The sequence below is a fragment of the Dinoponera quadriceps genome, unplaced genomic scaffold (genome assembly GCF_001313825.1).
Source record: "Dinoponera quadriceps isolate SergipeBrazil2010 unplaced genomic scaffold, ASM131382v1 scaffold3238, whole genome shotgun sequence".
Lineage (NCBI taxonomy): Eukaryota > Metazoa > Arthropoda > Insecta > Hymenoptera > Formicidae > Dinoponera > Dinoponera quadriceps.
The window spans coordinates 89,641-113,738 of record NW_014557229.1 but is presented as its reverse complement, the minus strand read 5'-3'; the positions used below and the strand labels follow the sequence as shown (position 1 = coordinate 113,738).

General features: G+C 48.8%; 1 protein-coding gene across 1 annotated transcript in view; it reads left to right on the top strand.

Annotated features, from left to right (window-relative positions):
* Nucleotides 1-292: 292 nt before the first annotated feature.
* The window catches only part of LOC106748826, a gene marked incomplete at both ends in the record, with an annotated part of 103,502 nt that continues 79,696 nt past the window's right edge, over nt 293-24,098 (top strand). Inside the window, 3 exons of the mRNA XM_014627705.1 lie at nt 293-502; nt 1,317-2,289; nt 21,637-21,726. Coding sequence (XP_014483191.1) covers nt 293-502; nt 1,317-2,289; nt 21,637-21,726 — 1,273 coding nt within the window. The remainder of the gene's footprint in view (nt 503-1,316; nt 2,290-21,636; nt 21,727-24,098) is intronic.

The window sequence follows — 24,098 nt, the reverse complement described above, 5'->3', positions numbered from 1 at the left end:
GCTTCCGTGTCACCCTCCTTTTCAATTTGCCTCCTCGCTTCCATTAATCCAGACAAGACAATTATCCCTTAACCGATATTAATGCATAATCAGTACCGAGGGATGAACTTTCTCTCTCTCTCTCTTTCGCTCGCTCCTCCTTTTGCAAAATATTTGGGGAGCGTGCGAAGGATTAAAAAACGGACTCAGGTTCGTTTTTGCAGGGTCGTGCGACGCCGTCAGGGCAAAAATGACGGTGTTTAGCGGGTGATCGGACACGTGATAATAATACGATTCATTTGTCTGATCGCAGGAGAACGAGGCGGTGGTGCCAGAGGGCTGGCCTCTGACGTTAGGCGGCAGCGGCCTCCTCCTGCAGCTGGGTGAGCTCGAGGCCTCCGCGCTACGTCTCGGGGAATGTTACCTCTGCGTACGCAGCGCGGCTGCAACTGCGACTGCAACCACCTCGTCGGTCAGCGGCGTCACGGCCGCCGGTGAAGCCGCCGAGCAGAATACCGTTGAGGTGAGTCATGTTCTTTTTCGTTTTCCCCCATTCTTTCTCTCTCTCTGTCTTTCTTTCTCTTTCCTTGTTGCCGTGATGGGACCGCGCGTCGGTGACGTCGGAGAGAGGATGACACCTCCGCTCCTCTTAGCAGCCGCGCCGCAGACTCGGGCGGAATTCTCGGCGTTCCTTCCGCGTGATCGTACGACGAGTCCCCGGCGTAAATATTAACCGCGCTCGCGTGCGGCTACGAACGCGCGTAATGGGACGCGTATTATTAGACGCGCTCAAGCCCCCGGGCTTATTGGATAATAAAAGGCGTATCTTCGAGAATGTCGCCGGGGGAACGTTGTCACGCTCGTTGTGACACTCCCCCGCATTCCCGGAAGTGTGCCAGGCAATCCGATTTACCGCGACCGATGAGTTACACGGCTCGGCTTAATTTGCTTTCCAACCGTGCACCGATAGGTGATCGGAGCTATCGCACGGTATCTCGTCGTAAACTTCCTGTCATTGTGCGACACTGACGGAACTTCGTCGGTGTATTGAACATTTCCCGAATTAAAATCACCACTGAGGCGAAATTCGGCCGGAATTGATCGACACGAGAATGGTTTTCTTATTTATCAGCAGTCTTAAAGTTTAGTCAACGAAAGTGTATCGCTTATATACCAAATGTCTGCTTCGACGTTTTTTTTTATTAAAGAGGAGTTGTATCGATGCGAAAGGTTCTATTATATATTCCAAGTGGGGTGATAACGGAAAGTAAGAGACGCGGATCGAGTGCTTTCGGAAGGGTACACCGAGATCAAAGGAATTACGCGGCTGTTCGCAGATAGCAGTGGTCTGGCGAGCGACGTCGATGAGGGCGCCGGGAATTTTGGGTTGGGACCGCGAGGACGAGTTCATGGACTGGCGGGACCTGACGAGCAAGGGTCAGTCGAGCTCGTCGGGCGCTGCGAGCACGAGCCTCGGCGGATCTCAGTCCTCGGCCGGGATGAAGGCGGCTCGGCCGCGCCGGAGGTCGCGCGAAGAGGCGCGTCCGAGGACGCGCGAGACCAGCAGGAGCAACGCCGAGCATCGCCGCGAGGAGACCCGGTCGATCGACAGGCTGGAGCGCGAGGATCGGACGATCGACCGCGAAGCCGGCCATCACACCGCCACGGTGATGAAGTCGCGCTCCGCGTCCAGCGTAGACGCCTGGAAGGAGGAGCTCGACGGCGACCTCGAGCGCGGCCCGAGTCGCAGGGCGCACCACCCCAGGAACTCCTCTAGTCCGACCGGCGACGAGAGCCGCGCCAAAGTGAAGCGTTGCGCCAAGGTGGTCTCCACCATCACCATGGAGAAGTGGAAGGAGAGCAGCAGGTGCGAGACGCGCAGCAGGTCGGTCGCACCGGAGGACCTGAAGAGCCCGTTGCTCTTCGAGGAGAGTGTGCTGCGGCAGAACGACAGCGCCGCGAAGGAACTCGAGGACAGGCTGCGCAACGCGGGCGGCCCGGACGACGTCAGCGACGAGGATCTGCCGGCGTACATTGGCAATCTGCTCGTCACCGTCGAGAGAAAGATCGAGAGGGTCTCGCTCGACGACATGACGTTCCCCTGCCCGGCTTGCAGGAACATCGACACGGACGATCCGCTGTTGGGCTGCAGATGCGCCGGCGACGACTGCGGCTGCGGCGCCGGCGAGGACAACTGCGACTGTGCCTCCGTGACGGTCTCGCGGAAGGAACAGTCCGCGAAGAGCTTCGAGGTCGCCGGAATCAAACATATCGACAGCGACGACGAGGAGGAAGTACGGATGGGATTCGGTGAGTAACCTGCCGATCACTTTCGATCTCCGCTTCTCGCATGCCTCGCGTAGAATAACGAGAAAAATCGGTAACCGCGCGGAGAAATAATCGGCTTTTTCAATTCAGGCAATTTCAAGTAGACACTTTCGATTTGGCTTCTTTTCCAATTGGGTGACTTGGGACAACGTTCGGCTTTTAAACTATCTAATTGGAAAATTCGGGAACACATACCTTCTATGAGTAATCCTTATATTGATTATGTTATAATTACGGCCAAATTATGATAGAATTACTGCGGAAAACCGAAATATTTACAACACGAGTGATAAAAAGAAAATAGAATGCCTTCAGAATTAACGAAACAGTGCATGTGTGTGTGAGTGTGTGTACTGTAGAAGAAAAATATATTTGGTATTTGTACAACTATAGTACTATAACTATGCATTATATTAAAAAAGTTGTAGTCAAGACAAGCATTTTTCCAGTAAGCATTAAATGTCAGTGGTGATAATCTTACATGCGTACTTGCTACTACTATTTTTACGGTTAAAATAAAAGAAAAGGGTATAGTTGGGGCCGAAGATAACTATAATTTCTCTCAGTACGAGTAGGACGATTCTCTGTGTCGGGATATTATCCTAACAGACGCAGTATAAAATATTTATTGTGAGTGGTCTTGCAACGCGCCGTGCTTCCCCCCCGCACTTTACGAGCGCTACTGGTTTATGTGAAATTTGAGGTCGCGGCACACGACACCTCGAGTTTCGCTTTCGGAATTCGCGACCGTCTCTACTCGCGCCACGCTTTGAAAAAGCTCGCGAATGACTTTCGCACCGACACGCACACACAGAGCCACGGCCGACGGGCGCTCTTGTGCGGGCGCACACGCGCGCGTGATATACCGACGACTAAACTCACGCAACACGCCGAACTTGAAATTCTGGTCGAAGTACGGCGTGGGCGGCGGGCTGCGTGTACCTTGTAAAGTAGCTACTTCACGTCACGCCGGCCATTGAAAAATTCGAACGCCGCCTGTGCACCGAATCGCGACGCGCCTCCCACCGCGCGCGCGTCTCTGCAGCCGTGCGGAAAAATCGCCACGTCGAAGGAGAGAGAGAGAGAGAGGCCGCGGTGAATAGGGGAGGAAGTGCTGCGTTTGTTCTCCTGCGACAAAGCTATTTTTCGATGCACTCTCTCACTCGAATACGCGCGAGAGAGGTCTGAGACCGCGATTATACACGACAATGTTTACTCGTTTACTGAAAGAAAGTGCTACCGTTCAAGATCAATACTTGATCCAAGTAAAAGGGTTACTCCGATACTCCTTGGCAAATGTTTACTAGCGATAGAAATATAATTGTTTTAAATAGAATATAGAACATTTTACATTTGCGTTCAGTTTTACATTTACAAATTAATTCATTATCGCGTTAAAGTAAGTATTTATTATAAACAATGAGATATACATAAATTGATAAAAATACTACTTGATTTAGGAGGCTGAAAAGCAGATAATTACGTTTACTTGATTCTAACATTGTTTTCTGTACGCGCAAAAAAAGAAGGAAAAATCGAGCAAAGTCTCGCTCGTGTGCGATCGAGCTTTCCTCGATCGTCCAAATTGATTCGAATTCGCCGTATCTCGCTTAGAAATTCCCTCTTTCTCTCTATTTCAAATAACAATGATTAATGATCTTTTGCAAATATTTGTGCTACTTCGCTTCGAGATCACGTCAGAATCAGGCTGAAGTCAAACGTTTCGACCTCTCGGCGAATCGTCGATATTTCGTCGCGCATCTCTCTCTCGGCATTGTAAATTTTCAAGTCATGTGTCACAATCCCGCTTTAATCCGTCGCCTCGGGGGCATCGTTAACGAGCGATGACTCGCGTCGGCGACGCGGGCGTAATTGTAACGGACGAGTATGCAAATTGTCGGCGCGTTCGCTTGTCACTCGATCTTTCGCCGCGGAACTCGCCAAACGAATCACTCGTGGATACAGGCCCGGCCGGGCCGGACTTTAAAGTCTCGCGACTCTCGCCGGCCGATCTCTTTTCGCGTCCTCCCACGCTCGTCTCGCGGTGCGCCTCTTTGGCAACCGCCGCCGCCGCCGCCGACAGGTTTGCAAAGTCAAGAGCCTTTATTCGAGACGTCGCCACGTCGGCAGCGTCGACGCGAGAGTGACTTACGGCATTCGTCGTCCGTTTCGTGACGCTTTTTTCCACGCGGCACACCGCGTAATTTCTGTGTCGTCCCACATCGTCGAATTTTTGCTCGCGTTAAGTACGATTACGTTGTCGTCGCCGTCCACGTCGTGGAAGCGATTCATGCTCGAAACGCTCGATCGTCGTAATGATCGATATTTTTTTTTTATCTCGCTACTTTCTACGACCGGAGATCGGCGGGTGGTTGCCAACTATTACGGCCGGCTCGCCGCAATTGGCAGCAACCTCGGTGTATGTATACTCGGAGGTTTCTCGACGTTTCCTGCGCCGGCCGGCGGCGTCCGACGTGTGTCGGCGGTGTTTGTGTTTGCGGAGCGAGAGGCGAGCGACCTGCTCCGAGACAGTGAATGAACGGAGTAACGAACTCGTCAATGAGTATTCGTGCTAATGAGATACGGCAACGAATCGGCGATTTTTCTGCAGCGCTGACGGCAGAAAAACAGTCGGACAAAGAACGCTCGCGCGCCTCAAATCGAATTACGACGACGAGCCTCGACTCATCTGAAATCAACACGTACGAGTGATATTTCTCGGCGAACGATTGCGATAGATGTTCCTTGGTTTTTCAACTTTTTACTCTCTTGTGAAAGTAAATTGACGAAGTAAGGGAATATGAAAAAAATTGGATTCAAACAGATTGTCGTAGTCTACTCAGACGGGAATATTTTCTCAGCCAAAGGGTGTAGATAATCATTTCCCACATGCGTAGATTTTCTTACGTACAGCATACACACAGAAAAATAAATTTTCCATTCAAATAAATTCTTGCTTCAAATATCTCATAAGTTTATATATCCGCAAAGATATCGTAAGTTCATTGTGAGCATAAAATTTATTTAAAATTTATTCTGAATTCTAATGAGTTTTCTAGAAGCTACTATTTAAGAAAAGGAAAATAAACTGAATAATAGCTTTTCTTAGTCGTAAAACGATATTTTTCCTCGTGTAAATTTCGCTTAAAATACCCAAATTTGTCCTAAAATAGGTTATCTCATTACACTTTTGTTAACCAGAGAACCTGCGAAGATTTTCCAACTAAAATCCACAGTTATTTTCAGTAATCTGACCCAATCTGAATTAGATCCCGAGAAACTTTCTCTGCGAGTTACAGTGAAATAACGAATTTCTCGTGTACCCTCTTGAAAGAGACGTCTGATTTAATTACTCGCGAGAGATTGATTTCGTCATGTTCACGCTGCAAAGAAAAACAAATTCTTGCCGTGTCGCTGAGCGAGTTAAGACAGCTATCGCTAGCGCGTGCTATCGGTGTCGTCGATAATTCTACCCGTACTTCCATCCGCATTTTGGCGTCCGGCGGTCAAGTGCGCAGAACCGGTCGTTACTCTCGCCGGAACGTCCGTGCTGCCGTCATCGTGCCGTAACCGGCGCGGTTACGCCCGTGGCGCACCACGCCATGCGATCGGACATGACTTTGCGCCGGTTGTCGTGTTTCATTAGCACGTGGATATCTCATTGACGGCGGCTCGCCCGTCGTCGGCGACTCACTCGTTTTCACGCGGGCTCGTCGCCGCGGCGGCGAGACATAAACGCCACCGCCCACTCGCGAGGGTGATATCGCGACGGGAGGATTACTGCCGGCAATGAGTTACGTCGGCGTTACGACGTGCGGGAGCGTGAGACGCGTTCGATTTAGCTTGTTTCAATTTGAAAATCAAATTTTATATAATCGACCGAGCAGTAACCTCCTATGCGAATTTTTATTCTTCCTAGAAACGAGTTTTCATCTTTACACTGTTGATCCTGCGTTGCCAAAATCGGAGGTGCGCGTTGAAATAAAAACCCTTATTATTATACGCAATTACGAGGGACATTTTGACGTTAGCACCTTGAATTCGGGAGTTAATATCTCGAATCTGGAGGTATCGCGCGATAGTAGGCAACGGGAAATTCAGTTGCGCCAACGGAATTATTGTTTTTTCCGCGTGCCAGGAAAATCGTACGATTTTCTGCGTGCGTTTCGCCGACCGCGCAATTCGACGCGTGACAGATCTCCGCGAATATTTCGTCGCTCAATTGAGCGTCCGGTTAGCCTTGCCCCTCGTCCTCGATTGAGACCGAGAGATTCGCGGAAATTCCTTCAGACACGCCGCGCGAAAGAGCCCGGCTAGCCTCACTCCCGCAAGAACCGATCTCGTATCGCCTCGTATCGCCGGTTAATTCCCAGACGGCCGGCAAGACACGAGGAGGAAGAATGCGGCGAGCTACGCTAGCATTGCCGCGACCGACCGAAGAAAATCATCAACCTGGACTTTAACAGCGGCAATAACCGCAACGCATACCTCGTGTATCTGCTGGAAGGAGCGAGGGGGACGAGCCGCAAGGTGATTCATGGCTTCCAGCCTTAACACTAGGCCCTTTCTCGCTACTCACGATGCCTAATTCACTCACGGTTTTTCTTAAAACCATCATTTAATATTTTAAATAGTGTTTCATAACAAATTGCAAGAAAAGTGTCGTCGTGTTACCGTAATCTTTTTCGTTCATTTATCGCATAATCGCACTAAGAGAAATTATAGTTGTTGTTTTAGCCTTAACTGCCTTTCTTCATGTTTTCAAGTATCACGGAAAATGTTGTAATAAAAATTACCATAAAATTTGTAATGCTGGACCATACCAGAATTATAACTAGAATTATGACGTGTCTTGGAATCTTTAGTGATGTGTATCATGTGTATGCATCACTAAACAATTTGTTACAACACATGTGATAATTTCAGTGATAATTCCGATGCAATCCAGCATTACCAAGTTTTGTAGTAATTTTTACTATAATATTTTTTTCTGTGTACAAAAATAATAGTAGTAGCATGTAAAGTTGTTATCACTGACACTCTATTAACACTTACTAAATAATTCTCCTGATTAATTCTTTCATTATAAGACAATCATAGTCACAAATACCAAATATTTTTCTCTCAATGTCCCGTCTACGTTCGGGAACTAAAGTGTCTCCTTGGTAAACGCTAGCGATCGATCCGAATTTGACACGCGTTCGATCTCACCAAAACTCCGCGGATGTCCCAAAATGATCTTTCGTCATCGGAACACACGCGTTGCAACGTGACTTATGGCCGGCGCGAGAGTTGACGCGAAAGCGCGTGAGAGAGACAGCAAGCGGGATATAAATAAGCGCCTACGATCCGGCTGATATCGGTGCGGTTTTTCGCGCCGCGGTTATATCGCACTCTCCGCGGGCGAAGAGAAACCGACGTGGACGCGCGGCTTTTAATTCGCCCGCTTTATTGTTTCTCGCGCTCCGCCGCGCGCAATTTTACCGCTCGGTGTCGTCGGTGGCACGTGAAAGCTAGTAAATTTTACGGGGTTCGGCTTTATCGAAACGCACTTATCGGCCGGCCAGCCGGCGGGATTCCCACGCTTCTTTTCCCCGCGAAGAATGCCGACGTCTCGCGGCCAGCCCCGCGGACGTTCGAAAGCTTCTCCCCCCGTGTTGTCCGAGCGATCCTGCGCGCAGGTAAAAGTGCGTGTTTTCTTCCCGGAGGAGGGAACGATCGTGAGATACACACACGTCGCTTTGCAATTTCGCGAACCTTTCTCTCTCTCTTTTTTCCCGCAACGCCGATATTTCCGACGTTCAAATCGGCGCCGCGGAAACGGCAAGAGCGCGCATACTCGCAGCGCGCAAATCGAGCGCGACGCGCGTCTGCCTCCTCGTATTTGTCGACTTTACACCCGGATTGCCCGCTCTCCGCGCGACTAACGGCGTGATTTTTCGCGACGGGGGAAGCCGGATCGAAGAGAACGAACGCTTGCCGAAGCGTGACGCGTCGCCGCGGGCCGGCGCATCGCCACCGTGCACGTCCGCGGGATTCGCGGACGAATTGAAGCGTTTCGAGTGAGCCGTGCATCCCGCGCGCGGCTTGATTGAACGTTTGCCTCATGGGCCGGCTATACTTAGTAGCTCATTGATCGTCCCCACGGCGGCCCTCAATCATATCTACTTAAGCGGGGAATCAAGCGGCTTCCACAATGGAGGCTGTTCACCTCTCCGCGAGCGGCCGGTTCGGACGCGCAGCGAACGCGCGCGCTGCCATCGAGTATGGGACGAGAAAGCGGGGAATCATCGTTCGGCCAATCTCATTTCGCGATTACACTCATCGCCTCGAATTTCGCGGGGCCGCCTGTTTGCGCGAGTTAACGAGAAAATTGCCGGCCGCTCTCGGTCGGGTGCGACTGCGCACGGTGTGTATGTGTGTCACTGAGGGAGGACGACTTATCGATTTTTCCATTTCTTATGTAATTCAATTACGGGCAAGGCAATTGGGTTAATTTGGACCGCCTTATTGCGCCTATCGACGACGATTGAGTTAGATGAGCTCCCCTCCCGCGCGCGCGCTGCTCGTTCACCGTTTATACCTTTTCTCAGACGTTAGTGTAATCTTTTTTCATTAGATTGTGCGCTCGGCCATCGCTGGGCGCTCGGCGATATCGCACTGAGAGAAATTATAGCTATTTTCGGCCTCGACTTCATTCTTTTTGCGGTTTCAATCACAGGTGTGAAAAACCGTCCTCCCGACTATAATTCTTTCTTTCGGATGATTACAATTACAAATGCGAAATATTTTTCTCTCAACCGTTCTTCACGCACGGAACTTTTAGACTGATGAATGAAGTAAACCGCGTTACCAACACATTGTTTCAATTTCATCGAAGATTTGACGGTACCATACCTTTGCAATAATTGCTACGTAGAAAACGGTGCGTAGCGAGATCAGTAATACTATTAATTTCTTCTTCGTACTATTTATAAGTGTCGCCGCAAAATATAGGAGGGATATGTAAAAGTATTTCGTCCATATTCCCTCGATAAAGTAACCGTAGTCCAAAGAAGCTGGTAGCCTCGCGATTCGCTCGCGGCACTCGGCACTTCTTTCTCACGTCAAACCTTCGATTATTGATCACCGTCCTGTCCGCTTCCACAAAATTCTCGCGTCATTATCAATTGTCGAGGCGCATCCCAGGTCGTTAGGTGGAAAGGGAACGTTGACGCTATTAATCATAATGCAGATAACGATCAAATTGCCGTCACGACATCGTAAAATCTGGTAGCACGGCCGCGCGGTGGATCTTTTGATCCGACCGTGAATAAAGCGATCTTCAACGAGCCGAATAAATGCCGTCGCATTACACGGCTCATTACGCCATGACGTTATTTACAAACAAACCGCCGCGGACGCTATAGAAAATAAAGAACAACGGGGGCAGCGGAAGCCCATTAGACGCTTCCTCTTATTAATGCGCGGCCTGCTGTGTGCGGGGTCTCCTTTTTTTGCATCGAAAAAAAAATCTTGTATCTGGCCGAGGCGGCATCAGCTGTGAGGTACGATGAGTGTAAGAGAAGTTTTACAACGATCACGTACGAGCAACATGGGACCTTGTAGTTAATACTTGAAGTAGGGTTATCGTACATGACACAAAAAAGTGACGCGTGGTTTTTATTAATTTTTTGCAATCTTGTATATATATATATTTTTTTTTTTTAATAAAAAAAGTCACAGAAATATCGAGGTAGAAAGGATTGGAAATTCTCACTTTAAACCAATTGTGACGAAACGAGACTGTATCGTGCGGTGAATTGACAGAATTGACACGGTCAGGTACTCGTAATAAGATAGATATTATGACGTTAAGATACGAAAAAGAATCGACGATCGTGTGTGACACAGGCTATAAAATCTGTCATGTCGCGGGCAATGAAGCGGAAAACCACACACGGTGATTAGCGCGCTCTGTATTCGCGAAGGGAGTCGTTCGTCTCAGTATTCAGCGGATTGTTTCGAGAGAATCCCGGTGCATCGGTGAGGCCCCCTCGAGCTTGGAAGCCGGCGACCGCTGCGCAGAACGTTTCCAGTTTCCATTTGCGACGTTAACTGCTTCCGCTATTCAGCCGGTGTAGTGAGCCAGATTTCATTGCCGGTGCCTCCAAATGGAAGACACAATGCGGATAATGCTTTGTGAGAATTGCCATAGGATAAATCGGCCGGAATCGAGGAGATCGCTGGCACGTATCGAGCACTCGTTCGGTTTCTATGCCGTATTTTTTACCACGCTCGCTACATATTTCTCGGCGTAATTCGGTCTGAATCCTCATCACGGATGGGTAATGTTCTTTCGAAAATGAGAAAATTATTCGATACGTTCGTTTTTTTTTTTCACAAAAATGACCGATCTCACGGAAAGAATCGACTCGTCAGGTTTCGTGAATTTAACTCGAGTTCTTCGCTCGTTTCGTATTAACGTAAGACTACGAGACATGTATGTACAAGAATGCAACAACATGTTGTATACAATCACGCTGCGATACATAAAGACACAATAAACTCCGTATAAGGAGTCGTAAACAGTTTCTAATATATGGGCGCACGGTGAAATTCTATGGCAATAAAATCACAAGACTCGCGAGAGGAGGAAGTCGCCGAGACCGAGGAAATAGACAGTCTAAAGATTAAGACCACCCAAGGAGCCACGGTGTCCGACTTACCGGATCTGACAAGGACATCGCTCATCGTGATCCCCCGGGTAACCGTTTAGCGAATTATGCGCGCGACGACTCGCGCGAAGGCTGTATTCCATTTATGATTCGAGATCTAAGCGCGGATAAGTTATTTCAATTAGGACTTTGGAAGTAGGTAGACACATTTTTTTCTTTTACGACAGAGCCACCAGACGTGTGTCAGGAGGGATCGCTATTAAATTCCGTTAGAACACGATGATTCGTGCGAATTTATTGAGGAATGCGTGAAATAGAGAGATAAATATGCTGAAATATTAATCGATCGGAGTGATATCCCCGATCGATGAGTCGACTTTGGATCCGTTGAAATCGTCGATTGTCCCACCACTTTCAGTGGCCACCTCTGTGCCGGCATACGGTGGTCTGAGATTGATGTTTCTTGGCCAAATGTGATTTCTTCTAGTTTCACCGCAAGTTGATACAAACACAGTTTTATGATGTGCTATAGTCAAGTAATCGTAAATTCGTATTATCGTAATTCGTATTATCGTGTATAATCATAAATTCGTAATTGCGTAATAATTGTCGGTATTTGCATTACCAAAATCTATCATATTCGTTTTGCGCCTTTTTGCATTTTTTAAACATAATTGACTCTTTTTAGATCCGTATAACGTATCCTGTCGGACTCCGTATGAGATTCGGAGAGAATCAGAAAATGAAAATATCCCACTAAATGACACAAAATCCTTCCAAAAATAATATAAATTCCTTTCCTATTAACCTTTTTAGTGCCGGGCGAAAAAGAGGTGCTTATGCGAAGATAACCGGCCGATTTTACTAGGATTTGGTAAAAGGCTCATAAAAACCAAACGAAAAGCAATATTTAAAAATTATTTATTTTAATTCTCTCGTAATGAAATTAGACTATTTATAACGTATTTTAAATTTATTTTGATAGAGATCTCTCGCAATACGAATAGTAAAGCGCTACAAGGTGCGGGCCGATATATCGGCTCTGGCACTTCTCGCCGGTGTAGCAGGAGCCGATATATCGGCTCCCGGCACTAAAAGGGTTAAAAAATATCATAAAAGAAGGACTGATGCATCCTTTAAAAGAAATTATTCATAAGAAAGTGGAATTATTTTGTATTTATCTTAAAAAGGGTGAAATAAGTGTTGAATCACAAATAGTTACTTTTCTCCTTTACAGACATTTCTGTGTATGAAAAATCACCTCTGTTCAAGACTCAGAATTTTGGCCAGAAATTTTTACTTTCAGACCACTGCAGTAAAGTGGATTGTGCGGCGCAACAGAGAAACGGCGGGAAAATGTCGAGAGGTCGTGGACACGCGGAAACGCCGCGTCCCTGCACGTCGCGAATGGATACGTTTAAATTGCAAACGGCGCATCGTAAAACGCGGCAAGGAGAAGGGGGGATCCAATCAACCTTTGCTTACGAGTCAATCGAGTTGTCGGCCGGCGACACCTATCGCCTTATGCTAATAGAGGCGATTTCGTCGCCGGGGACGATTCTGCGTGCGCGAACGGTCGTGGCTTTTAGAATTCCCAGACGACCGTATATGACGTTTAAGAGACCGCGGTCGCTGACAATTCACCGTGTAACCTCGAACGTGTGTTATTCATGTGCGTTCTCTTGCCCCCGTTATAATCGAAACCCGTCAGGGACAACGACCGATCGAACGATACTTTTTAACGTACTCATGTACTCTTGAAATTTTAGTCCTACATTAAGTCCAGTTTAGTTCAACATTAAATCTTCCAAGGTCTTCCATTGTGCCCTTTTGATGCTACAAATGGGGAGTTATTGCCATTATCTTCGCTTGAAGACTTTAACGTGGAACTGAAATTTCGACTCTGCAGGTCTCAAAGATCCCATTTGTAGCATTAAAGGAGCACTTGTTATACTCCTTTGGCGCTACAAGTAGGAACTTACTTCCGTTTTCTCCACTTGACGATTTAATGCGGAATTTGAAGTTTCGACTTCCATCAAACAAGCGTCCTTTAATATGTTAATCGAATAACGACGTGTATTTGACGGGGAGTACTTATCCGGAGAAGAGGGCAATCTCGAGGTAATCTCGGAATTGTATTTCGAGAGATGTCCGCCGATACGGGGGCATCGTGGGCGCCGAATAGGAGATATTTAGAAATCCGCTGAATGAGCGAGAGAATATCGCGGATTCTATTATTCGCATGCGAATTCGCGCTTTAAGTCAGACAGTAAGTATAGGAAGGTTAACAACGACGGAGTCCGTCCGCCTTGAACGTGCATCCGATCAGGAGAAACGGCATATTATTTTGCATTACAATGACACCGCGGTGCAGTAAAGCGGTAACCCGAACGTCGTCATTCGGCCCGCCGGTCGTATCATTATTTCTGATGCGCGCGCGAATGCATAATGACGGCGCGCAGTAAAATCTCCGCGAGGAGTCGCGCCGATAGACGCGGTATGTAATTGACCCGCATTCAGAGACGCACGCGCGATGCGACTTCTCCTCGACGGCTGACGCGTAACGCGTGGTTTCGCGCTTGCGGACGCGCGAATGCCGCGTTAATGTAAATTCGCATACATATTTCACGACGAACAGTCTTCCTCGCGAGGTCATCGAGATGCGCCATTTTACACGGCTGTCCTTTGAAATCTGCAACAACCCGTAACAAACGAGAGAGGACCGCCGCGCTCTCGCCGTTGCAAACAACGCGGAATCTATTTCCCGTAAATTTACACAAAGCGCGCGCGAGCGCCGATGGGATAACATGCCGCGAATGTTCGCGCCGGAGAGCTACTTTGTAAGCGTATAGCCTTCCGGCTCGGCTGTTTCTCCAAGCGGTGCTAGTGCTGGATTGACGTGAGCTGCTCGGAAAAACAGTGCTACATTCAAATATTACCTAATTACCTCGTTTCTTAGCTTCTTAAATCAAGTGATCTTTTCATCAGTTATGTTTATTTTAATAGCTTGTTGTAAGTATTTACTTGAACGCATTAGTAATACTTTAATTTCCAAACGAATTACCGTGTGCAAGATAATTCTAAATTTCAGAGAGCAATTACCGGAATTATGTAATATTTCTTTTATTCTATTGAAGAGATCCGGTGGTTTTAAATTTCAATTTTTCGCTGTCATTTCACTGGCAAAGATATACTTGAAGATGCACTTAAAATGATCTGTAAGTGCAAGAATGAGCTATGAACGAGCCTCAGTGGCGCGCTAGTGCATCCGATTGGCGAATTCGCCGTAAAATCGCGGATGCAGCGCTAAATTGGCGGCTAATTAACACTCGATCCGCCGTTTCTCGCTGCTGCGGAGGTACCGATTTAACGCGCAGAGGTGTCGGCGAGAGAGCTGCTCGCCAACGGGAGAGACGATACACCTAGCGGCGTCTAGCGCAGCGACAATAAATCGGAGAACGAAGATATATGAGCTCTGGGAGTGGTTTCGGACTTGATGCGTTAACATGCATTAACCCAAATACAAGAGCATCCACCGCGGGCGAAACGAGAGCGCGAGTCGTGAGCGTTCCGTCTTCCGTTTCTCCCGGGCCCCGGACGATCTTCTCGACGGGCCTGATTGATCCGAGAAGTAGATTGGTGGTTGCTCTCTCGCGAAGAACGAGAGTACCGTATAAAACGAGGCGATTAGGGACACACCGCCGCCGAGAACAAAAACCGAAAAGAGCGGCGGCCGTTACACTTTCCACGCGCGGCACGGTAAAAAGCACGACGCGCGACGCCGCGGATTTTGTTACGCCGTTTTTCATCCGTCGCGCTCCTAATTGCCGCATTTCGCGATAATTCCCACTGCGAATAACGCTTGAAGGGGGAAGGGGGCGGCTGGATCGCTAAATAAAATCATCGCGCCGCGTGATCGCGCTTTCGCGCTATAAATCACGGCGGTCAAGAGTCGCGTGCGCAAGTAAGTTAAACACTAAAAAGTGGGATTAAATTGACCCAACGTTAACGTGATTAATCGGCCCGGCCCGATGGGAAGTGGTATTATCCGGCGAGTAATAATTATTAGTTCGACGTCGAGTCGCGCTTTTACCCATTATTAGCTCGCAGAACGCGCAGCTGCCGTGTTACCGACCACGACCTCCTACGCGGGCTCACCCTGAGAAAAAGGCTTCTTCAAATTTCATAAATTTTATCGCATCCAAAGACAAATTTCATCATTGGCGTGTTTCTCCAAAGAAACTAACGTTTCGATTAATAAATACGATTGTTGAGACTTTTCAACGAATATGTATCTTTATCTTAAATAAAAAATTTGTGTGAAACGAAAGGTAATTTTCATACAGAGGGCTTGTTCAAAAACATTGCGATAATGCAATACTTATTTTGAAAATGATAGATTATTTACATATCATACGCAATATTGATCTCCTTAACTTTCCCATAACTTTCTAATTTGTTTTCTGTTTTTAAGAGAAAAAGAAGTAGAATGTTTTCAGTTTTATTTCGAGTAACATCTTTCATGATTATTTCCATGTAAATATATTATTGCTTTACGCAGCAACTTTTCTGAAAACGTCAATTTAAAATGGAGGACACTCGTCATGCACGCGGCCGCATTTAGATGCCGCGCGGCCACACCAGGGTTAACCGAACTTTCCTGCCGCCGTAAGCGTCACGACTTCCTCCGTCTCGGAAGATACGACCGGTGTCGGTTGGTTCCCGATGGGAAAACTTTGCGGTCGGTATCGCGATGATGCGATCGGCAGAAAACGACCGGGAGGGAAAACCTCAGCACGACGAACGACGAATGTAACTGTGTCGACTGGTCCGCGATAAAAGTCGGAGATACCGCGCCGGAGTCCTCGAATCGCCAAGCGTAGAATCGACGATCAACGGTGGACGATCTCGCGATTACGCGAATCCGGTAACAGCCGCCGTATGTAAGCACAGATGAGGAGAGTCTCTATCTCGTTTCTAGGAGCTCGTCGTCGCGGCGGCTGCGTCTACGAGGCGCGCGTGCAACAGCGGCGTCCGATTGTGTATCGGTGACCTCGATCGTCTCTTCGTACATCTCCCGCCCCTATTATCTCTCTCCCTCTTTCTTTTCCCCTCCGACCCTTCCATTCAATTCGTTATGTCAATGATTCCACGCAGATCCCACGAGAGAAGGAAGCTGCGCCGCAATGCGCGCCGCGCTCGCGTCAGGCTTATTCGCTCGAGTGAATTATGAACTTTCCGATGCCGGCGCGCTATGATGAGGAAATGATTTCTCGGAGATACCACTTAACGCTTAATCTCGCCGATCTTCCCTCCCCTGTTCTTACTTTCTTGCTTGGTTTACACGTGTGATTCTGTTCATCCACGTTTGTCTAATTAATCAGACGGATTAAGAGGTTCCACCGGTAAAAATAAGAAAGATGTTGCTGCCGCAGCTAATCATGGTTTAACTGAAGATTTTTTTGGCTGCTGTAGCTAGAAATTTGCTGCTACGACTAAAAGTTTTAATAAATGTCTACTGTAGCTAAACTTTTAGGTGTCTGTATGTTACAACGGAAATTTAGGTAGCGTATGAACACCTATAAGTTTAGCTACAGTAGATATATTATATTACATATGGCGTATATGCAGTCAGAGTAACTAAAGTTTTAGTTACAGCGGCAAAACATTTTCAGCTTGACTTTGTTCAACAGACCCGAGTCGAAATTTTGATTCTGCATTAACTCTGCAAATTCCATCGAACTTGAAGGAGCAACAGAGAATCTCGAGATATAACACAGGTATTGTCTTTTGATGTTAAAAACCGCGGTTTTTGGTGTCGAAAGCTACTTAAAGAAGTATTTATTTAAAAATTATTCAGTATTTGACAATGATTATTATCTCAATAATTTACTTGCACTGAATCTCCCCTTAATTTTTAATTTCAATATAAATAATGTTAGATTAATTATTAATTTCAAATAGTTCATTAATTATATAATTAATTTTATTACGAATCTTATGGTGATAAGCGAATATTAAATAATCTAATAGATATTAATAGATAAATGGATAAGAGTGAAATATTGAGATTGTTTATTGGTGTTTCAAGTTCGATATTAACGGTATTAACAGACGTAATGTAGAACCAAAAATTCGACTTTATGTGAATTACACATTAACACACGATGAATTATACATCACTGTACCGCGTGTGGACTTATTTCGATTGTCCGTCAGAATCGAGATGGTGACCGACGATAAATCAGATTAATGCAAAAAGGGGAAGATAAAGTATAATAATAATAATAATAATAATAATTCTCACTTCTCCGCTGGAACAAGTTGAGAGGACCGGAAATCGTACAATACAAGGAGCTTTCAATTTACAATTCGACTCACGCGCGCGCGCGCGTATCGGCGTGGTAATCTGCTTCCTTCCGCCTTCTACCGCGAGTGTAATTGCGATTTTCTACCGCAAATCACTCGGACGTTTACAACCTCGCTGGGTAGTCTCTCTCGCGTGAGTCTTCACCGTTGAATGTTCCCTCTTCCGCGAGATCCCGCGTCGAGACTCGCCCGGCGTTCTCTCGTCCGTATAAATTTGTTTACTCCGAATTATGACTCTAATAGGCACGCTCGCGTGTCTCCCGATCGTTTTCTTCGCCGGTGTGCTTTCCGTTCGCGGAACAAAGCGCAGGCCGACGAAAGCCTGCGAGCCCAAGCCGGCCGATCTCGTCAGCTGTTTTCCTCGCGTGATAACCGGCAATCCAGCGATGCGCGCGCGGTATCGATTAACGGCGATTCAATATTAGCGCGGGTCGGCATTAACGCCGATGAATTCGAACGTTTCGACGGATGCGAGAAAGTGGAAATCCCGTCCGGTACGCACGGAGGACGAACAGCCGCGGGGTGAACAGCAACGGCGACGGGACTCGTGGCGGCGGTAGCCGCAATTTGCATAAATAATGTCCACCGATCTATCGGCGATAATTGCGTCTCGCTTGTTATACCCCGAGACGTGTATTCGTCTTGATTACAATTATTATCGGCGACTAACTTCGCTCGTAATTGTCAGGGTCGGCATAACGTCCATCGTCCCGTCACGTGTTACTTCACCACGCTGAATAAACGTAATCGCGTGGGCGAATGCGAGTGAAGCGAGCATTCACGGCGCCGAGGGAAACCGAGGGAAACCGAGGGAAACGCCAACGCTGTTTCCAATTATTCGTGTCTCCTCACTCGTGCCACTCTGATAAAGAATTAGCCGTCCGAGTTAAAATATAGCCGCGGTAGCCTGCTGTGCCTTTCAAACGGAGACAGCTAATCGTCGTTGTTACCGCAGTTAAATTTGTTAGCTGTTTGAATTTAGACGCTCTGATGAGAAATATCACCTAGATCGAACGATGAGGCAAGAATAGATTTTCCAAAAATATAATAATATAATAAATAAACGTTTCGTTGGGGAAGGAGGGGGGTTATAAGTGAACCCTTATCTTTCTTTGCGAGGGTTAACCGCGATCGTTAATTTAATTTTGAGGAATTTCGAATTTAATCTTCAAGCCAATTTTTCGAATTCCACTTTCTGATAGAAATTTATCAATCTCCTTTCGGAAGACGAATCTACGATTGAAAGTTTCCACTTTGCTCCGTCGAAAGAGCGTACATTGCGTAAAATCACTGACCGTTGACTCGAAGATTAGAGCGATCGGGATTCACGTGTTTGCTCAGATAACTTTCGCGTTTTATTCGTACGAAAGAGAGAATGATGGAGTACACGGGGGGGAGATAGGAGAAGAACTTCGCGCGCGCGTTCCTTCGTGATTCCGTCGACCCGTCCGGATGATCGACGAGTTCCTCGGAACCGACGTCGATAAATCACCGATAATCGCGTTTTTTGCGGCCGTCTTTGTTTTCGCCGTTGCAACGCCGCTATACGTAGGAGTCCCCGATGGTGCTGATGCATTCGCGCGCATTGTCTCGCGAAATGCGCGCGTCCGTCGACGTCATTACCGCGTATAATTAACGTCTCCTTCCCTCCCCTCTCTCTCTTTCCCTCTGCCTCGGTCCTCCTTCATCATCATTCCCTCGCGTAATGAGTTCGGACGTGGAAATCTGCATGCGAACGTCGTCGACGTGCCGCCGACATGCCGCAAACCGCGACGTTATTCTTAGCCCCGCGAGCTGCACGTGCGCGCGAGGAGACCGGGTCTGTCCGCGCGAGCGATTGTGTGTGTGTGAATATGATCGTGCGAATGCACCTGACAAGCGAAACTGGGTCGCGCCCGTGTCACGCCCATCATTCCGCGAACGTAAGAATGAACTTCCGATCGGCACCTGCGAGCACGTTCCGCTGGAGCGATGATGGGGCTCATTGCCGTTCATTTACGCGGAAAGCGATATATTGGCTGCGAATTGTTGATTGAATACCTGCCCACGTATTTCGCGGTAATGTAATTCTGGGATGAGGTGAGTGGTCGGTACGATGAAGGGAGAACGGGTTAGCCACCCGTTATGAATTCTCCGGCGACTGTCGGTTTACCGGCGACACGCTCGAATAGAGTTAATAAAACGTCACGAGCGGGTCGATCAGTGTCGCTTCGGCGGGTGTTTCAACGTGTTCGCTGTTCGATACGTTGGTTTCCACTTTCCGCTTTGTATCCTCTGTATAAAGGATAAGGCAGTAAGATGATGACCTTAGTTGAATGTTTGTCGATTTTTGTCCTACATCTCCGAAATGACCGCTTCCGAAGAAGCATAAATTGCATGTTTTATCAACACACGGTGAAAGAAAACTTGCGCGCATTTCAGAATTGCCTCGGCAAATTTCAACCGTCGTGTCATCGCGCGTATCTCCGACCAAATCGGCGCGCTCCCTCCGAATCGTAAGTGCCGAGAACAACGACAATTACAAACACCGCGGCATAAATGTTTTGTAACGCTGCGCCGCGAGTAACGAGATTTCTCTCTCTCTCTCTCTCTCGCGCGCGGCGGCGCGTCAATTAATTTCACACACACACATGCACACACGATCGCGGGATTTATATCGCGAGAAATTTTCCTGCGATCGCGTTACTTTTGGCCCGCCGGCGAATTCAGATCTCGTCCGTCACACGGCTCGCGCAAACTAGTCACGCGTGCGTTTCGCGGCTTCCGCGGAAGGCGCGCGAAAGAACACGCGGCCGAGAGCGCTAATTGATCGTATCTTCGCGTTCGTTTAATAGCCACAAGCGCGAGCACGCGCGGCTCTTACCGTATGCCGTGCGCCGGTAAAATCAACGTAGTGCGCGACGCAGCACGATCGCGGAAAGCAGGCGTCCCGATTTCGCGCGCGCGCAGCGGATCAATTTACCTAACAAGAGCGGCGACGCGCGATAAGGTTGAGCCGTCGCGAGGCCGCGCGAACCCGCAATTAGCGTCCCCGGTGAAACGTCTTATAATCGCTTAATAAGCGTCCGTGTGCAAATAGCGGCCGCTAATTGGATACACAGTGCGCGCGTCGCGTGGCCGGTGATTAGCGGCGAGGAGAGCACCGCGAGAGAGAGAGAGACTTCCCAATATGCCCCGGCGCGTCGCGCAACAGCCGGACACTCGCGGGAAAACTTACCGCGGTAACCGGTTTAACGACCGGCACTAAACGTCCACGGGTGTAAACGATAGATACTTTTTCCCCGCGCGTTTCGAGAGGAGAGCCGCGCTTGAAGCCCCGCTCGTGTTAATAATGCGCCACTGGCAATCAGCATTCGTTGCATCGAGGTGTGATTACCCCGAGAAACGGTGAGGCAGAATGGGAGGATGGAGAGAGAGAGAGACGGGAAAAGATCGGGAGAGCGGGATACAGAGGAAAAGCAAATCGACGCGATGATTTACGCTCGATTACATTTTCCGCGAGATCGCCGCGCGGTTCTGCATAAGTGAATGCGCTCTTTGACTGGAGGCCGCTCGCGCCCGCTTACTTTCGATTATTTCTGCGCCGTCATGAATGAGACGTCCGGTATTCGCACGCACGCGAGCGAGCGAGCAAGCGCGTCGGCTACTCGCGGTAGTAACGCTATTTAAAATACCGACGTGAGATACATATTATTCGACGTGTTGCTCGAGCGGTAGAAAGTGCTCCGTCTCGAGATGCATGCGCGCTCGAGCAGAGGAGAATACGCGCGCACGTTCCGCCGCTCACCTTCTCGCCGGTCCCCGGCGAGAAGAGAGAAGGTGCCGAGGGGTTAAAAGGTGGAATTAGAGGGGGCCTTTCAACCGAAGGTCAAGCTCGCGGCGGAATAATCCGCGGCTCGTTTCTGCGTACGTGCACGCACGTGCGTACGTGCTCGCGTCTGCCGGCCATCGATGCGCTCGCGCGTGCTTTCAGCGTGCGATTGATCGATAAGCAGGCTCGGTTTCGGTAGCGAGAGCGCGCGCGCGATTGATCTTTGTATCTCGTAAAGCAGGTATTAATCGTGGAAACGTACTCAACAGCCGGGCGAAGCGCGAGTAGTCTCGCCGCGGACGGGGGTTCACACGTGTATTTCTCCGTTTGTCAGCGCGCGGTACCACTCGCGTGTCCGTTTAATCGAAGAAATTGAATGCGTCGGACGCGCTCACGCTCGGTGGTTAATCTGTCGAGGTTAAATCGTCAATTCCGGCATTGTGATGTTATCGTGACACACTAAGACACATAATCCTTGCACTTCTGTTCCAGGCACCAAAAAGCGAGTCGACGAGGTAGCATCGCCGAGGTCTATCCACGACTTGCCGGAACACGTTCTCACATGCGGCCTGACGCTTCCCGGTGAGTTTCGGAATGCACCTTTTCCCTCGAGATGGGAAGGGAAACTATGCGTAACTGTGCGATTCGTTCGAAACACATTTTAAATTACTCAGTAAGTTTGATACCTCGATCAAGGATACTAAATTAAAACGCTCAAACGAAAATTTCGCTTTACGTATACCAATTAACCAAATTTGACTTTTCTTCGAGTTTGTATCAATGAGCTTCTCTAATATTCCCGATGGGTATATTTTAACACCATTATAAAAAAGAAATATTCTCTGTTAAAAGTAACCATTGTTTCTTTAAAAGACGAAAAATGAACTGTAATAATTGCTTCTCTTCGCGGTACAATAATATCTTCCTCCGTGTGGGAGATCCGCTTGCGCTTCCCATTTCATACGTCTGAGACGTCACACTCTCAAGCAGAACCTACGTAGGGATTTTTTCCAACTGGAATCCGTCGTTATTCCGGGAAATCGGACCGGTATCCCGTTTAAGCGCCGGAGAGATTTTCCACGCGGTTATATCGCGAAGAGGGAAGGTCTCGGAGCTTGATGTCGCTTTTGACGCGGGTTGAAAGCCACTGTTGCCCGTTCAGCGGGGGAGATCCCGTTTAATAAACGAAACAATGCGCGTAGATCCCCATCTTGAAATGTGTTCAGCGCGGTCTTCTGTCGCGAGGCTCCGTGTCTCGCGCTTCGAGAGCGCGCACGCACGCGTCAGAAACGCGAGCGCGTGCTGCACACACGGTTGCGCATACACGCGACCCCGGCGGACTCGCGGAAGATAACACCCGGTGACCGCGGAGGAGTATGCGGAAGCCGGGGGACACACCCACCCACTACGTAGAGCTCTTAAGCTCGGTTCGCACGCCCCCGCATCTTCTGCCCGTGCATCTATTTACGTGCTTCTCGTGGTCCTCGCTCCGCTGGAGAAGCCCATTCCTTCCCCACCGTGATTCCGCCTTCCTCTCTTTCCGCCACGATCTCCTCGTCCCTTTCTCCCCCTTTCCGCCGGGGCTCAGCTGGCCGGATCCGCCGATATCTAACTGTATTCCCGTGGAAGGCGCAGTTGTCGCCGCACAGGCGGCGGGAAATGCTGGCGGAGAATCGAAGGAAAAGTGCACGACGACGACGTGCGATTAACCCCGCGAACGTTAACGCGAAACACGACGCGTGCGAATAATGGCGGGCGCGTAAATGCGATCGTAACGCCGCTGTTAAATGGACGGTATTTATTTTAAGAGGAGCGACTATCCGCGGTATGATAAGGTTGTCCGGTGAGGAAGCAAGTTTTGGGCGCGCCGTAGGACAAACGACACGCGCGGATGAAAATTTTCCTCGATAACGCCGCTGGACGTAACTGTTAGCGTCGAACGAATAATAATGCCCGAGCATTCGGCATTCCGGCACAGCCGGTTATCCCTCGCTAATGAACTCGAAGCGCGATATCGATCTATCGAAGAAGAATCAAAGTGCGTGTAATATCTCTCCGAACCGGCGAAACGAGGAAGTTACTTCATCGCTCGCCTCGAGATCGGCCTCCGTTTCCTTTTTTCACGTTTTTCGCGACGTCGACATCCCAGCATCGACGTCTCGCGCGCTCATGCAACACAGAGCCCTCCTACGAGACGGGGGGCGTCCTGAAACGGTAACCGGGTGAAAGGGAAAAGCGCACTCTCGGCCGCTTTAATTGCAGCCGAGTGTGGGATATGCGCGCGTCTCTTTTGTGTCTCGATTAAAGGGGAGACCCCTCGCAGCAACATTAACGTTAACTATCCACTTACTTGAACATGAGCTACACGCTCACGATTCACACGCCTCCGTGTTCCCGTGTGTTCGTCCATTTATGCGACTCCTCTCGTGGAAGGGCCAACGGTCTTCTCCGTCTCTCTCACTCTCGCTGTCTCGAATAAATGCTCCTCTCCGCGTTTCTCTCTGTCACGTGCACATATACCGTATTCTCTTTCGTACACCGCCACTCCTCTTCCCGCTACCTTTTCCTCTCGGCACCGCCTCGGCCTTCGTGCTCCCTTCGAGCTTCGTGTTCTTCCTCGTCGCTACCTCCTCCCTCTCCTCTTCTTATCTTCGTGGCTCGCTCAGCTGGCCGGATCTACGGATGTCTAACTGTACCCCGTAGTTGGCGAAGCTGCCGCTTTGTCGCCGATTAGCTGACCGGGACTGCGCGGGCAGGAAGAGACGATGGATGACAACGAGCTCCGACTCCTTTTCTCTCTCGGAGTGGACTCCGGCGCGCGTCCGAGGGGAGAAATAAACGGTAAGAAACGCGCCGTGTCGCCGGTTGTCAGTTTTAATTACGGTAAAGTGTAGGCACGCAGGGCTTTTTGCCGGGGCTGAGCGCGATCGCGCGAGAGACCCCCCCCCCCCCCC